The sequence below is a fragment of the Mesocricetus auratus genome, unplaced genomic scaffold (genome assembly GCF_017639785.1).
Source record: "Mesocricetus auratus isolate SY011 unplaced genomic scaffold, BCM_Maur_2.0 Super-Scaffold_15014, whole genome shotgun sequence".
Lineage (NCBI taxonomy): Eukaryota > Metazoa > Chordata > Mammalia > Rodentia > Cricetidae > Mesocricetus > Mesocricetus auratus.
Window position 1 is genome coordinate 44069093 of NW_024429186.1, and position 12775 is coordinate 44081867.

At 41.4% G+C, this 12775-nt stretch overlaps 1 protein-coding gene across 1 annotated transcript in view; it reads right to left on the reverse strand.

The window, feature by feature from the left end:
* Positions 1-12775, reverse strand: part of Pcnx4 (pecanex 4) — a 43567-nt gene that overhangs the window by 13667 nt on the left and 17125 nt on the right. The window contains exons 3-8 of the mRNA XM_040742950.1: positions 11011-11190; positions 4159-4673; positions 3829-3929; positions 3588-3707; positions 1393-1756; positions 669-772 (exon numbers count right to left, since the gene is read on the reverse strand). Of these exons, the coding sequence (XP_040598884.1) occupies positions 669-772; positions 1393-1756; positions 3588-3707; positions 3829-3929; positions 4159-4673; positions 11011-11190 (1384 nt within the window). The remainder of the gene's footprint in view (positions 1-668; positions 773-1392; positions 1757-3587; positions 3708-3828; positions 3930-4158; positions 4674-11010; positions 11191-12775) is intronic.

Sequence of the window (12775 nt, forward strand, 5' to 3'; positions counted from 1 at the left end):
AGGTGAGGAGAGATGGGAAGAATGAATGGAGATTTGGAGTAAACAATTCTAAGGTACTCGGCCCTAAAAGAAGGAAGAATGGTGCAGCCTGGAGAGTCGTGGGGTGGGGAGATGGTTTTTAGTAAACCAAAAATGCTTATATGATACGTGGGAATGTAATACATTACTAATTCACATTTTTGAGCTGCTCAACTAGACATGGATGACAAGAGCAAGACTAGGAGATGTGGTGGAGAGATGCACAGCAGTTAAGAGCACTTGCTGCTCTTCCAGAGGACGCAGGTTCGATTCCCAGTGCCCACATGGTGGCTTATAACCATCTGTAACTCCAGTTCCAGGGGATCTGATGCCCCTTTCTGACCTCCATAAGCATCAGGCATGTATGTGGTCACACGTGCAAGCAAAACACCCATGAGCATAATAAAATAATAAAAATAAAATTTAAAAAAGACTAGAAAGTAATGTGGGTTTGTTACCATGTTCTAGTATGCAATCAGTGTGAACCAGCTATCAATATGTGCTTAGTGAAATATATCTCTAAAAATCATCAGGTGTTTCCATCAACTAAGATGCGCTTCTTTCAAGCTAAGTAATTCATGTGTACATAACAGGTAAAATTGTACATATGCTCTATAAAAACCACTGGGAAAGGTTCAAGTGTTACTGACCTTTACATTAATGCAGCAGTAAGGATAGCCACGCTCTAGGACCATTATCCATATTAGACGATCCTCAAAACGGCCCAAGTAATGAGAGCCAGGTAGGAGGAGACCTAAAAGAAATTAGAAAAGGGAGGGGAAAAAGTAAGAAATTAACTCTCTGAGTTTGTTTTGTTTTGTTCTATAAATATTTAAAATGAAATATCTAGACCCCCATTTCAATGACTTGTCCATCATTAGTTCAAGAATAGAAAGAAGAGCCCACTGTACTCCGAGGGGGCACCTGGTGAGGATCTTTGAGTGTCGCTCACCATTTGTGCAAACAGTTCACCCTTTACAGGTCTTCGTACAGGGATATACTAGGCAGGGTAACCTACACAAGCAGCTGCCTTCCCTCTTTACGGATGGAACCTACGGTATCCATTTGGCAGAAATGCATTATAAGTTCATGAAAATTATGAACAGAAAGGTGTTTGTAGGCTTCAATGATGAGCCTGCCATCTGCATTTATTTAAGCAAATGTTTTCCTTTCTAAGCTGTCAAATCACCCTATGAAATTGTCCCTAAGAATTTTTTTATTTTATAATTTTATCTCCAAATAAGCAGTAGAGATATAATTCCATTTCATATTTAGTCTCTGCCTGTGCATCAAAGTTCTGGAATCTGTTCTATGGCTGGATCAAAAGTTTTCTTTTTTTCAGTAAGAATTTTTTGAGTACAGCCCACCACTCACCTAAACTTCCAGCTGCCATTGCTGTCTGCAGGGCCGTAGTCAACCTGGGGAGCATCTGGTGGTAGAACACTGTGTCTGTGCACACACAAGCCGAAGTGCCCACTGCTCCTGGCCAGCTCTGAACTGGGCGAGGAAACCCCACCAAGAAAACAGGAAGGGTGAAGAGGGGCAGTAACGGAGACGACAATAGTGCTGAAAACACTATGATAACCAACACAAAGGGAGCGAATACAGTGTTCAGCACACACAAAGTTGTTGTTGTTTTTCTATGCTGTTTTTTTTCTCCCCATGATGCCAAAAGTACAGTCACAGCGAACTGCAATTTAGTGATGAACTGAAGCAGACGGTCTCGCATGACACCAATCTGTGGATACACAAAATGATTATCTATCTTAGCAAATGCCTTATGAATTCCCAAAAATCACAGGAAAAAGCACGTAATTATATTACTGCCTCAGTATTCTGAGAGAAAGCTCTAGCATGCAATTTCTTGTTAAATTTTCAGCAACCTCAAAATGAATAAACAAGACACTACCTTTTTAAGTGTCTTAGGGTTTCTATTGCTGTAAAGAGATGCCATGACCATGGTTTCTCTCTCTCTCTCTCTCTCTCTCTCTCTCTCTCTCTCTCTCTCTCTCTCACCATTTAGTTGGGGCTGGCTTACAGGTGCAGAGGTTTAGTCCATTATCATCATGACAGGAAGCATGGCGGCATGAAGGCAGACATGGTGCTGGAGAAGGAGCCAAGAGTTCTACATCCAGATTGGCAAGCAGCAGGAAGAGATTTGACTTGAATATCTGAGACCTCAAAGCCCACACCAGTGACACTGACACACCTACTCCAAAAAGACCACACCTTCTACTACACTCCCACAACCCTCTCTCAGCTCCTCCCACCTTGGAGGCCTCCATTCTTCCCTACAAATATTTGCCCCATGTTCATGGTTTTTGGTTTTGTTATCTGACTTTAATCTGGGACATCTGTGTGGTGCTGAGTTTCAAACTTCCCTGGAGCCTGATGGGCTTGCCAGTAGGCACACAACTGAAAACAATGACTCCCCAAACTACATAGAACAGCTAAGATTTGGATGCCTTCAATATTATGAAATATTATAAACTATAAAACACTTAAATACTAATATTTACTGGCTATTATAAAACACTAGGAATGACCAATACCAATCTTTTTGCTAGCTCTTCCAGAGAACGTACGTGCATGAAATACTTTTAAATTCATTTTATGTGGCTCTGATCTGTAAACCAGACACTATCACAAGGAGAGGTAGTTACAAATACACATATACACATGGCTTAGACACACATTTTGAGAATACAAATAATAGATATTATCCAACTCAATACCACCCCAACATATGCAAAGTGTTGGACTGAATGGCCATTTATGAATATAATCAAAACTCAACACACTAAACTATGTTAAGATACACAGAAAAAACAATTGAAAAACTCTAGCACCCTTCATGATAAAACACTTACTGAGCTATGATGGGCATTTTATAAGACAGAGAGCATCACAATAGTATTTCCAAAATGGTATAGTCAGACTGGAAAGCAATGTGCCAGTAGCCTGAAGGGTGAAACGTCGATGACTAGAATTCTACATATCCATCCATCCATCCATCCATCCATCCATCCATCCATCCATCCATCCACCCACCTATCTCCATGCAAAATAAAAAACATGTCTGTATAAAAATATGTGCACAACTGCTCACAGTAATATTCCTGTCAACAGTGAAAAGCAGAAACTTAAATACCTGTCTTCTGATGGGTGTATGGACCCCTTTGGTAAATGGACACACTGGAATTCACTTGATAAAAGAAGTACTGATACATGCTATAGGAATGAACCTTAAGAGCATCTTAAAAAGTTGAAGAAAACAGGTGCAAAGGACCACATGTTCTATGACACCCCTCAGGTAATTCAATCAGAAGATCCAAATCTACACAGAGAAAGGGAGGTTTGTGGTGGTTGGGTCTGAAACAGATCCAGATGATAGGGAGGGAGGGATGGAGAATGGCTGTTTATGTATACATCCGGAATGTTGAGGTTAGATTGTCATGATGGCACACTACTCTGAAGATATGACAATGAATAAAAAGCCTTCAAATGGATGAGTTTTATTGTGTGTAAAATGAAAAAAAATCTCTCGACAGCTGTAAAAATATACTTACCAGTAACAGCCTGGTTCCCGTATTAAGGCTCCTGTTCCACCAGCAATCTGTGTCAGATACCACGTGCACTGCAGATACAATTACGGTCTCTAGTAAAGCATTTTCTGTGCTCTGCCACACCTATAGTACATAAATTATCCACTTCTGTCAGGTTGAATTTGATAATCTAAGCAAACTTTTAAATATATACCATGATTACACTCAGCCCCAGGAAGTGCTACGCAATGCATTCTGGGATTACCGTTCTGAAGGCCCTGGTGAATCCGATGGAGACAGACATAGAGTGTAGCCCGTGTAAGGAGCTATCCAGTGCAAGGAAGGCCACCATAGCCAAGGGCGACACTAAAGCAAGACAGACAAAATGGAGGTGAGCTTGATTACTGCGAAAACATCTCCTGTCGGTGTATCTTGGTAAATAGCTTTCATGAGCACACTTAAGCAATTAACTGAAAAACTAATAAGCAACAACAAAAACAAAAGTCAAACATAAAGAGCATTAGGCATACTACACACATATGAGGATTCTCTCCAGACTATCATTTGTAAGAGCCAGTTGATGGTAACCTCCTACCTATAGTTAGCAAGATCCATCTGACAGCTCCAATCTTCAAGAGCTTGTTCTGCTTTTCAAGGAAAACAGACTCAGCTTGGATATCCTTTGGATAGAAAGGGTTTCGAAAAAGTCCAAAGATGTAGATGCTCTGAGTTTCTCTCAGAATACACAGTATTGAAAGTAATGCCATCAGAACATAGCCGAGGGCAGACTGAGAGCTGCTTCCGGCATCCTGTGAGAAGCCGGTGTAGTGATGCAGCAACCCCGCCTCCAGGAGAGCCACGCCCAGCACAGTGAAGTACAGAAGGCAGTCCCTCCTCTTGAACCCACGTCCAAAGCTGCCTGGGAAAGCCTCATGGCTGCTTCCCACTCGGTGCCTGGTCACACTGTGCCTGAAGGCCACGCTCATGTCACTTAGGTTAAGACTCAGTAAGAATCCAAGTCCAGTCATGAAAAGAACTACACCAACGGTGCTGGGGATGAAGTAGGAGACTACAGGTGTTCCGGCAGAAATGAGGAACATTACCAATAACCTGTATGGGAAGAGAAGAGAGAAGATTTACTTGAAAGGAAGTCTGTTCTTTAAGAAGTCACATCAGGCAATGCGGCTTCCATCCCAGCGGCGGAGCCAACGCACCCTCTGTTCCACCCACGGGACTAGGATCAAAAGTACCCCAGCATCCTAGTCCATTTCTCCACCCACGAGACCAGGAAGTGGAGAGCTAACAGAGCATTGGACTTGTTTACACCGACCAGAAGAGAACCCTGGTCCCACACCCACCAGGAGAGGAAGAAGCACCACCTGGAACCTACTGCAAGAATGGATGGAAAGGAGACAATATAAAAACACAAGGAGCAACAGAGAAACCAATATGACACTGCCAGAGTCCAGAGACCCTACACCAACAAGACTGGAACACCCCATCACAAATGAACTAGAAGAGAATAACATTAAAAACAACTTCATGAAAATGATAGAGGCCCTCAAAGACGATATGAGAAAATCCCTTAAAGAGATGGAAGAAAAAACAATCTATAAAAATGCAAGAAATGGAAGAAAAGACAAAGCAAAAATTGCAAGAAACAATTCAAACAGTGCAAGGGATGAAATCTGAAATAGAAACAATGAAAAAAAAACAGTCTGAAGTAATGCTGGAAATGGAAAAGCTGGGAAAATGCTCAGGTACTGCAGATACAAGCATAACCAACAAAATACAAGAGATGGAAGAGAGAATCTCCAGTGTTGAAGATACACGAGGAGAAATTGATTCATTGACGAAAGAAAATTTTAAGTTCAACAAATCCCTAACACAAAACATTCAAGAAATATGGGACACCATGAAAAGACCAAACTTAAGAATAATAGGTATAGAAGAAGGTGAAAAACCCACCTCAAAGGGTAGAAAACATATTAAACAAAATCATAGAAGAAAACTTTCCCAACCTAAAGAAAGACATGCCAATGAAGGTGCAAGAAGCTTACAAAACACCAAATAGAGTGGACCAAAAAAAATCTCCTTGACACATAATAATCAAGACCCCAAACATACAGAATAAAAAAAGAATATTAAGAGCAGATAGGGAAAAAGGCCAAGTAACATATAAAGGCAAACCTATCAGAATTACACCTGACTTCTCCATGGAAACTCTGAAAGCCAGAAGGTCCTGGATAGATATTCTACCAACATTAAGAGACCACGGATGCCAGCCAAGACTACTATAACCAGAAAAGCTTTCAATCACTATAGATAGAGAAAATAAGATATTTCATGACAAAATCAGATTTAAACAATTCATATCCACTAACTCAGCCCTACAGAAAATTCTAGAAGGAAAACTCCAACCCAAGGAAGTTAATTACAGCCAGAAAAACATAGGCAATAGATAATCCCACATTACCAACAGGCAAAATGAAAAGGGGTAGAAATCCGTATACAATTCCACCAACAACAACCATTCCAAAACAAACAAGAATGAGCTATCAGTGGTCATTAATATCCCTCAATATTAATGGTCTTAACTCGCCCATAAAAAAACACAGGCTAACAGAATGGATTCGAAGATAGAATCCATCCTTCTGCTGCATACAAGTAACACACCTCAGCTTCAAAGACAGACGATACTTCAGAATTAAGGGTTAGGAAAAGATTTTCCAATCAAATGGATCCAATGAAGAAGCGAGGATAGCAATCCTAATATCTAACAAATCAGAGTTTAAACTAAAATCAATCAAAAGAGATGAAGGAGGTCACTTCATACTCATCACAGGAGAAATCCACCAAGATGAAGTCTCAATTCTGCCCCAAATACAAAGCCATCCACGTTCGTAAAAGAAACATTACTAAAACTCAAAGTACATATAAAACCTCACACACTTGTAGTGAGAGACTTCAACACCCCACTCTCACCACTAGACAGGAGCACAAGACAGAAACTTAAGAAGGACATGAAGGATCTAATAGAAGTTATGACCCAATTTGGGTTTAACAGACATCTATAGAACACTCCATCCAAACACAAAAGAATATACCTTCTTCTCAATGCCACATGGAACCTTCTCAAAACTCGACCACATACTTGGCAACATAGCAAACCTCAACAGATACAAAAAAATTGGAATAACCCCATGTATTGTCTCAGACCACCATGCTTTAAAGACAGAATTCAACAACAACACAAATCACAAAAGCCCTGCAAACTCATGGAAATTGAACAATGCACTATTGCACCACTCCTGGGTCAAAGAAGAAATAAAAAAAGAAATTAAAGACCACCTAGAATTCAATGAGAATGAAGGCACAACATACCCAAACTTGTGGGACACTTTAAAAGCAGTCTAAGAGGAAAGTTCATAGCACTAGGTGCCCACATGAAGAAACTGGAGAAGAGTCACACTAGAGAATTAACAGCACAACTCTAGAATAAAAGGAAGCAAACTCACTCTAGAGGAGCAGACACCAGGAAATCATTAAATTGAGGACTGAAATCAATAAAGTAGTAACTAGGAAAACGATACAAAGAATCAATGTAACAAAGAGTTGGTTCTTTGAGAAAATCAACAAGATAGACAAATCTTTATCCAAACTTACCAAATGGCAGAGTATGAACATGCAAATTAACAAAATCAGAAATGAAAAGAGAGACATAACAATGGATACTGAGGAAATTCAGAGAATCATCAGGCCATATTTTGAAAAGCTATACTCCACAAAATTTGAAAACTTAAAGGAGATGGACAATTTTCTGGCTAGATATCACTTACCAAAATTAAATCAAGAACAGGTAAGCAATTTAAATAGCCCTATAACCCCTAAGGAAATAGAAGCAGTCATCAAAAGTCTCCCAACCAAAAAAAGCCCAGGGCCAGATGGCTTCAGTGCAGAATTTTACCAGAAATTCAAAGAACAGGTTATACCAATACTTCTCAAAGTATTCCATGCAATAGAAACAGAAGGGTCTTTGCCACACTCTTTTCACGAGGCTTCAATAACCTTGATACCCAAGCCACACAAAGCCACAACTGATGCAAAAATACTCAATAAAATACTGGCAAATCAAAGCCAAGAACATATCAGAAAAATCATCCACCATGATCAAGTAGGCTTCATTCCAGGGATGGTTCAACATAAGAAAATCCATCAATTTAATCCACCATATAAACAAGCTGAGAATCAAAAATCACATGATCATCTCACTAGATGCAGAAAAAGCCTCTGACAAAATCCAACATCCCTTCATGGTAAAGGTCTTGGAGAGATCTGGGATAACAGGAACATACCTAAACACAATAAAAGTTATATACAGCAAACCAACAGCCAACATCAAACTGAACAGAGAGAAACTCAAGGCAATTTCTCAAAATCAGGAACAAGACAAGGATGTCCCCTCTCCCCATACCTCTTAAATATTGTACTTGAAGTTTTAGCTAGAGCAATAAGACAACAAAAGGAGATCAAGGGGATATAAATTGGAAAGGGAGAGGTAAAACTTTCACTATTTGCAGATGATATGATAGTTTACATAAGTTACCCAAAAAACTCTACCAGGGAACTCTTATAGCTGATAAACACCTTCAGCAAAGTTGCAGGATACAAGATCAACTCAAGAAAATCAGTAGCTCTACTATATACAGAGAAAGAAATCAGAGGAACATCACCCTTTACAATTGCCACAAACAACATAAAATACCTGGGGGTAATGCTAACCCAACAAGTGAAAGACCTGTATTGAAAGAACTTTGAGTCCTTAAAGAAAGAAATTAAAGACACCAGAAAATGGAAAGATCTCCCATGCTCTTGGATAGGTAGGATCAATGTAGTAAAAATGGCAATCCTACCAAAAGCAATCTACACACTCAATGCAAAACCCATCAAAATCCCAGCACAATTCTTCACAGATCTTGAAAGAACAATTCTAAACTTTATATGGAAAAACAAAAAATCCAGGATAGCCAAGACAACACTGCTCAACAAAGCAACATCTGGAGGCATCACCATCCCTGACTTCAAGATCTATTATAGAGCTATAGTCCTGAAAACAGGTTGGTACTGGCACAAAAATAGACAGGTAGACCAAAGGAATCTAATTGAATGCCCTGAGATTAATCCACAAACCTATGAACACCTAATTTTCAATAAAGTAGCTAAAATTACACAATGGAAAAAAGATAGCAAATTCAACAAATGGTGCTGGCATAACTGGATATTGGCATGTAGAAGACTGCAGATAGATCCATGTCTATCACTATGCACAAAACTTAAGTCCAAATGGATCAAAGACCTTAACATAAATCCAGCCACACTGAACCTGTTAGAAGAGAAAGTGGGAGGTACCCTTGAATGAATTGGTACAGGAGACCACTTCCTGAACATAACACCAGTAGCACAAACACTGAGATCGACAATTAATAAATGGGACCTCCTGAAACTGAGAAGGTTCTGTAAGTCAAAGGACACAGTCAGCAAGACAAAAAGGCACCCCACAGATTGGGAAAAGATATTCATTAACCCCATATCTGACAGAGGGCTGATCTCTAAAATTTACAAAGAACTCAAGAAGCAAGTCTCCAAAACACCAAAGGATCCAATTAAAAAATGGGGGACTGAACTAAATAGAGTATTCTCAATAGAGGAGACACTTAAGAAAGTGTTCAACTTCCTTAGCCATTAGGGAAATGCAAATCAAAACAACTCTGAGATATCATCTTACTTCTGTAAGAATGACTAAAATCAAAAACACCAATGACAATTTATGCTGGAGAGGATGTGGAAAAAGGGGAACACTCCTCCATTGCTGGTCGGAGTGCAAACTTGTATAGCCACTTTGGAAATCAGTATGGAGATTCCTCATGAAAATGGGACCCAGTCTACCACAAGTCCCAGCAATTACACTCTTAGGCATATACCCAAAAGATGCCCATTCACACAACAAGGATGTCTGTTCTACTATGTTTATAGCAACATTATTTGTAATAGCTAGATCCTGGAAGTAACCTAGATGCCCCAAACTGAAGAATGGATAGAGAAAATGTGGTACATTTACACAATGGAGTACTACTCATCAGAAAAAAAATAATGGAATCTTGAAATTTGCAGGCAAATGGCAAATGGATGGCACTCGAAGAAACCATCCTGAGTGAGGTTACCCAGTCACAAAAAGACAAACATGGTATGTACTCACTCATTTATGGATTTTAGACATGGATCAGGGGAATGTCAGCCTACAATTCCAGTGCCAGTGAGTCTAGGAAACAGGGAGGTTCCCAAGAGATATGCATAATACCCTGGAGAAGTGGAATGAGGCAAGATCTCCTGAGCAGATTGGGAACATTGGGGGAGGGGAGAGGGAACCAGGAAAAAGAGAAGGGGATAACAAGAGGGGAAAAGAAGGCATGGGGGAGCAGGAAGGTTGAGTCGAGGGAAGAATAGAGGAGAGAAGGATGAGAGATTGAGTCATTATAGGCTTGAGGAGAGATCTGACACTAGTGAGATCTCCAGAGATCTACAAGGATAACACCAACTGGCAAACTAAGCAATAGTGGAGAGACTACATTAATAGCCCCTCCTTGATGATAGGGTTGATGATTACCCTATATGCCATCCTAGAACCTTCATCCAGGGACTGATGGAAGCAGAGACAGATACCCACAGCTAAACACTGAACTGAACTCCTGGAACCCAGTGACAGAGATGGAGGAGTGATGAACAAAGGCGTCAAGACCATGATGGTGGAACCCACAAAGACAGCTGACCAGACAAGGGGGAGCTCTTGAATCCCAGACTGATGGCTGAGAGGCCAACAGGGGATTGATCCAGACTCCATGAATGTAGTGTCAGTGAGGAGGCCTCAGAAATCTCTGGGGCCTTGGGCAGTAGATCAGTGTTTACCATGGTGTATGAATGAACTTTGGGAGTCCATTACACATGGAGGGATGCTCTCTCAGCCTGGACTCTTGGGGGAGGGCCTAGGCCCTGCCCTGGAAGAAATAACAGACTCTGGAGATCCCCCCAAGGGGATCACCCTCCCTGGAGAATGATGTGGGGATTGGGTGGGAGGCTGGGGGAGGTCTGATAGAGGGGCAAGGGAGGAGGGATGGGAGAGGGAGCTGGAATTCACATGTGAAGCATGCATGCATGTTTCTAGGACATAATTTATTTTAATAAAAATTAAAAAAAAAGAAAAAGAAGTCACATCAGACCAGCAGGATGGCTCAGTGGGTAAGGGTACTTATGCCATTGACCTGAATCGCATCTGTGGAGCCCTCATTGTGGAAGGAGAAAACTGACTTCTGCAAATGCCGAGGTAGGACAGGAGCATTTACTGAAAAAGTAAAAACAGAAGTTTCATCAAACTCAAAACAGAACAACTTACCGTAGGTGAGTTGACATTGATGAGCCTCCAAGACCAAACTCTAAAACCTGTTCCACTACCCAAAAGAAGAGTGCATCAGGTGGAGGTAGAGTCCCAAGTGCCCACAGGAAAGGCAGTAACACAAACAAGATGTGCAAAATCTGATTCATCTGCTCTAGAGCTGGGACATTTACAATAAACCTATAAAAAAAGAAAAAACACTTAAATCATATATCAAGTACTGTTGGCATTTCGGTCGGATCGGGATGGGTCAGGTATTCTGGCACTCGGGAGTCACAGAATACTCAGTGTTACACAGCTCAGGTGGAAAGGTATCCTGGAACTCGGGAGCCAAAGATACTGAGTGGTACACAGCTCAGATGGAAAAGTATCCTGGAGCTCGGGAGCCAAGGACCACCACAGGTTGCAGTAAGCTTGGCAGCTTACAGCCTTGCCTCAGGGAAAGGCTTCCCCAGTATATCCGCTCTGCTCCAGCAGGACAGGGTCTTCCAACTGGGGATGTTCGCCCAGTGTAGCAGTTTTGCTCGGCAGGAGGTTTCTAGGGCGAAGTTACAACAGTTCTGCTCTGCTCCTGGAGAGCCGAGAGTTGAGAGCAACATCTCTGCTCTGCCAAGGGAAGATTTCCCAGGCAAAAGTGTTACAGCCTGGCTCACTCTGCTCTGCCCAGGGTCGCCTCTGCTCCTGCAAAAGAAGATCTTCACCCAAAGCTCATTGAAGGGGTTTATCGGGAGGGAAGAATCCAGGAGAGTGGCCAGAGTGGCAGAGGACAGCCAGGTAGCGATCCCATGTGGAGTTTTATTGGTGGACAGGAAAGGAAAGGGGAGAGGTAACTAATCTGTGCAGAGCTGAGTGAGAGATAAGATACAAGAGACAGAGAAGAGAGAGAGAGCGAATGAGATGATGAGAGTAAGAGAGTAAAAGAGAGATGATGAGAGTAAAAGACAGAGAGACCAGAGTAAGAAAGAGAGTATGACAAGAGTGAGAGGAAGACGAGAGTAAAAGAGACCGGAAGCGGGCAGGGATCAGTCCTTTAAAGGGGTCCTTTGCACCTGTGTGGCTCTCACAGAACTCTGGGCTGGCCAGAGTGCTGCCTGAGTGCATCCTGCCAGGTAACAGGGCAGGCCAGCGTAATGCCTGAAGCTTTCAAGTACTAAATGGACCCACAAAATAGCACATATCACAAAAAAGCAAGCTTACAGGAAAGGCCCTACTCCCAGATATATGTGTATATTGTGACCACTGCCCTGAGTCAGCAAGTACCTCAGCTGTGCGCAAACTTTATAGATTTGTGGATTCAAATATGCAAAGAAACTAATGTAGCCATCTGTACCACTGAATGTAGAGATTTAAAAAAAGCTGAATAAATGAGGCTGGAACACATCACATTTTCCCCCTAAATATACATTGGCTGAAAACCCACCAATGATTCTTTAGACTTTATAACTGCAAGTAACTTTGGAGAGCCAAAGCTGTAGGAACAGGCATTTCTTAGCAGCTCCTTCTTCTCGCTGTCACTGTCCTTCTCATAGGCCTCAGAATTTGAAGTCACCATAGATAATAGCCCTGTGCAGCTTAGGTTATGACAGGTCACTGGGAACTTAATTAACATTAATAATACTCTTCTATTTTAGGCCAGCAATGTCTTGGGTTTAAGACACATTTGTATAATACAGCCTTCTCAAAGCAGGGGCAGCCCCTCTTTAAATGGTGAAACTGACACTCAGTAAAACATTTTGAGTTAAACGTAACAAAACAGATTGAAAGG